The 2714-nt window shown below is 42.9% G+C and overlaps 1 protein-coding gene across 1 annotated transcript in view; it reads left to right on the forward strand.

The window, feature by feature from the left end:
* LAMA3 (laminin subunit alpha 3) overlaps positions 1 to 2714 on the forward strand; it is a gene marked incomplete at its 5' end in the record, with an annotated part of 261166 nt that overhangs the window by 60114 nt on the left and 198338 nt on the right. The window contains one exon of the mRNA XM_019526339.1: positions 1290 to 1460. Coding sequence (XP_019381884.1) covers positions 1290 to 1460 — 171 coding nt within the window. The remainder of the gene's footprint in view (positions 1 to 1289; positions 1461 to 2714) is intronic.

The raw sequence follows: 2714 nt of genomic DNA on the forward strand, positions 1-2714 counted from the left end.
ACCCAGCTCCCTCCCAATGGGGGCATTAATTCCCCTCTTTCCCTCCCCCCCCACCGCCACTTACCTGCAGGAGCTGCTCTCGCTGCCTGAGGCCATGTGCATCATAGATGCATATGGTGCCCCTGTTTCATCGCCCTCCTCCTGCCCTGTCCCTGCTCCATGTAGGCTGAAACTCTGCCAGCCTGCAAGGAGCTCATTGCAAAACTGGAAAATCCTCGGGTTTCTCTGGTAAAATGATTAATCTGCATTTGCCTCTGACAAAACGTAAAATCTGCTGTTTACTCTCTTTTTCCATGGGAAACTAACAACCAGGATTCCTGGTCATTGCATAGAGATTCTTTTGATGAAGCTGCTAAACTTCTTTAAAGTTTGGAGGGTTTGGAACTTACTGTTCCAATTTAGATTTACAATACTGTTTTCAGTTAACATTTCTGTAGTGATCCAAACACACATTATAAAAATAATTTCTTTAGATATTTGTTGGCACTATTCTCTATTACATGTTACGATTTTTCCTAAAGGAGTTGTGTAGTAACTGGGAACTTCAGCATTCCAGTATTATGTAGTTATAGTTTATAATAGCTAGTTGGAAACCTGAATCTGAAGTCCGTTCAGTTATAAATAAATAAATAAATAAACTTGTACTCAGTTGCATACTCATGACTGCTGGGCTGCTGTAATCAGTTCCTTTTTCTTAAGAAGAGCGTGGAAGCACTTGATTTGGGTTAGCAGATAAACCTGCTTCCATATGTAAGGAATTCTAAAGCAACATAATGTACTTTCTTTGAAAAGATCATTAGCATGCGGCCAGGCATTGGACCTACTAACACTAATTTTTTCCAGAGATATTTACGTCTTAACCTAAAAATGAATGTCCTGAGTAGGGGCCAGCACTTCAAGTTCTGATGCAGGGAAAGCTCATGCTGACATCATGGGCTCTTAGCAATAGCTGACTATGACTGATCTTTTCTCTAAAAGAGCATGTATCTCTTCAGTGGCTTGTGAAGTAAGCCATTCAAACAAAATGATTTAGTTTATATAAATGTATAATGTAGTTTATCATGTAATAAGTGGTCAGTCATACCTTGGATCACTGAGAATTTATTTAAATATCCAAGTTTCAATATAGATATCACTAGAGCATTTTAATGGAGCAATGTGACTGTTGTTGCTCTAGATATAATTAGACAAAATAGTAAATTTTTGGAGCCCCACAAATCATTTGGCTGTGGGCCCATTGCTAATAATGTTTGATATGTTCTGATGAAAAATATTTGGTGTTTTATCAGATTGTGGTGTCCTTGATAAACGGCCGTCCAGGAGCAAAAAACTTCACTTACTCTCCCACTCTTAGAGAATTTACCAAGGCAACAAACATCCGCTTGCATTTTCTTAGAACCAATACACTTCTTGGACACTTGATATCCAAAGCTCAACGAGACCCCACCGTTACCCGCAGAGTGAGTAGCTTTTTCACAGACAGATATTAAACAGCTGTCTTCAACATGTTATAGTGAATAAAATAACTTGAACTTTTCAGATTTGCACAACAGGAACAGCCAAAAACTGGTATGCTCATGCCGATGGCTCTCTCCAGGTCTGCTTGTAAAAGAAAAGTAGCTGGAGTGAATCAGAATTGAGAGGGCAGGAAAGATGGGCAGAATTGAAAAGGGCAGGGGTGGGCAGAATTGAAAAGGGCAGGAAAGATTTGCATATGATGGGGTTGCAGAGCAGGGCATTATGCAGAATGAAATGGGCTGTAGGGAGAAATATCTTTCTCCTCAAACCTGTAAGCATATTACAGCAGAAGATAACCTGGACTATACCAATACTATTTTATTCTGTTTTTCCTCTGTTATTTATAGTAAAGAGGGGCTTCAAGAAAATCACTGGTAGGTAGTCTATGGGTCCACAGTCCTTTCTGAAGGAAAGGGAGTCAGATGGGCTGCTTGTACATGCCATGGGGGTTTAATTCAGTTTAGTTCTCCCTAAATTGAAACAGTGGGTTTTTAAAAACACCGCTTCAGTTTAGGGGGACTTAAACTGAACTGGGGCAAGAGGGCGCAAAAGCCTCCATGGCTTACCAAAATCATTTGGGAACGTCTCCTAGCTGAAAGGGAGGTGCACACCCAATGGAAGGGAGGGACCATCACCAGGGAGGATTATACCGCGGTTGCTCAGGGCTGCAGGGGGGCGGTCAGGAAAACCAAGGTGAAGATGGAACTGGGACTAACTACCTGGATCAAGGACAACAAGAAGTCCTTTTTTAAATGTATAGGGGGCAAAAAGAAGGTACTGGGTAACGTAGGGCAAGACACGCCTAGCCGCCCTGACAGTGAAGTAGCGCCTCCTGATATCTAGTCTGAATCTACCGTCTGCCAGCTTGTGACTTATTTCTAGTCACTCCTGGTAGTGCTTGGGGGAACAGGGACTCCCCCAATGCCTGCTGGTCCCTGCTGACTACTTTGTAACAGGCCACTAGATCCCCCCTCAGCCTTCTCTTGTGGAAGCTGAACAGGCTCAGGTTCCCCAACCTGTAGGTATGGTGCTGGTTCTTTCTCCCTAGATGCAGTACCCTGCACTTGTCAGTATTGAATCCCATCTTATTCTCATCTGCCCACCCCTGTAACCTGTCCAGATCCAATTGCAGCCTGTCCCTCCCTTCTAGTGTGCCCACTTCACCCCACATCTTAGTATCATCTGCGAATTTGAAC

The sequence above is a fragment of the Gavialis gangeticus genome, unplaced genomic scaffold (genome assembly GCF_001723915.1).
Source record: "Gavialis gangeticus isolate Ggan-Ray unplaced genomic scaffold, GavGan_comp1, whole genome shotgun sequence".
In the NCBI taxonomy this organism is placed as follows: Eukaryota; Metazoa; Chordata; order Crocodylia; family Gavialidae; genus Gavialis; species Gavialis gangeticus.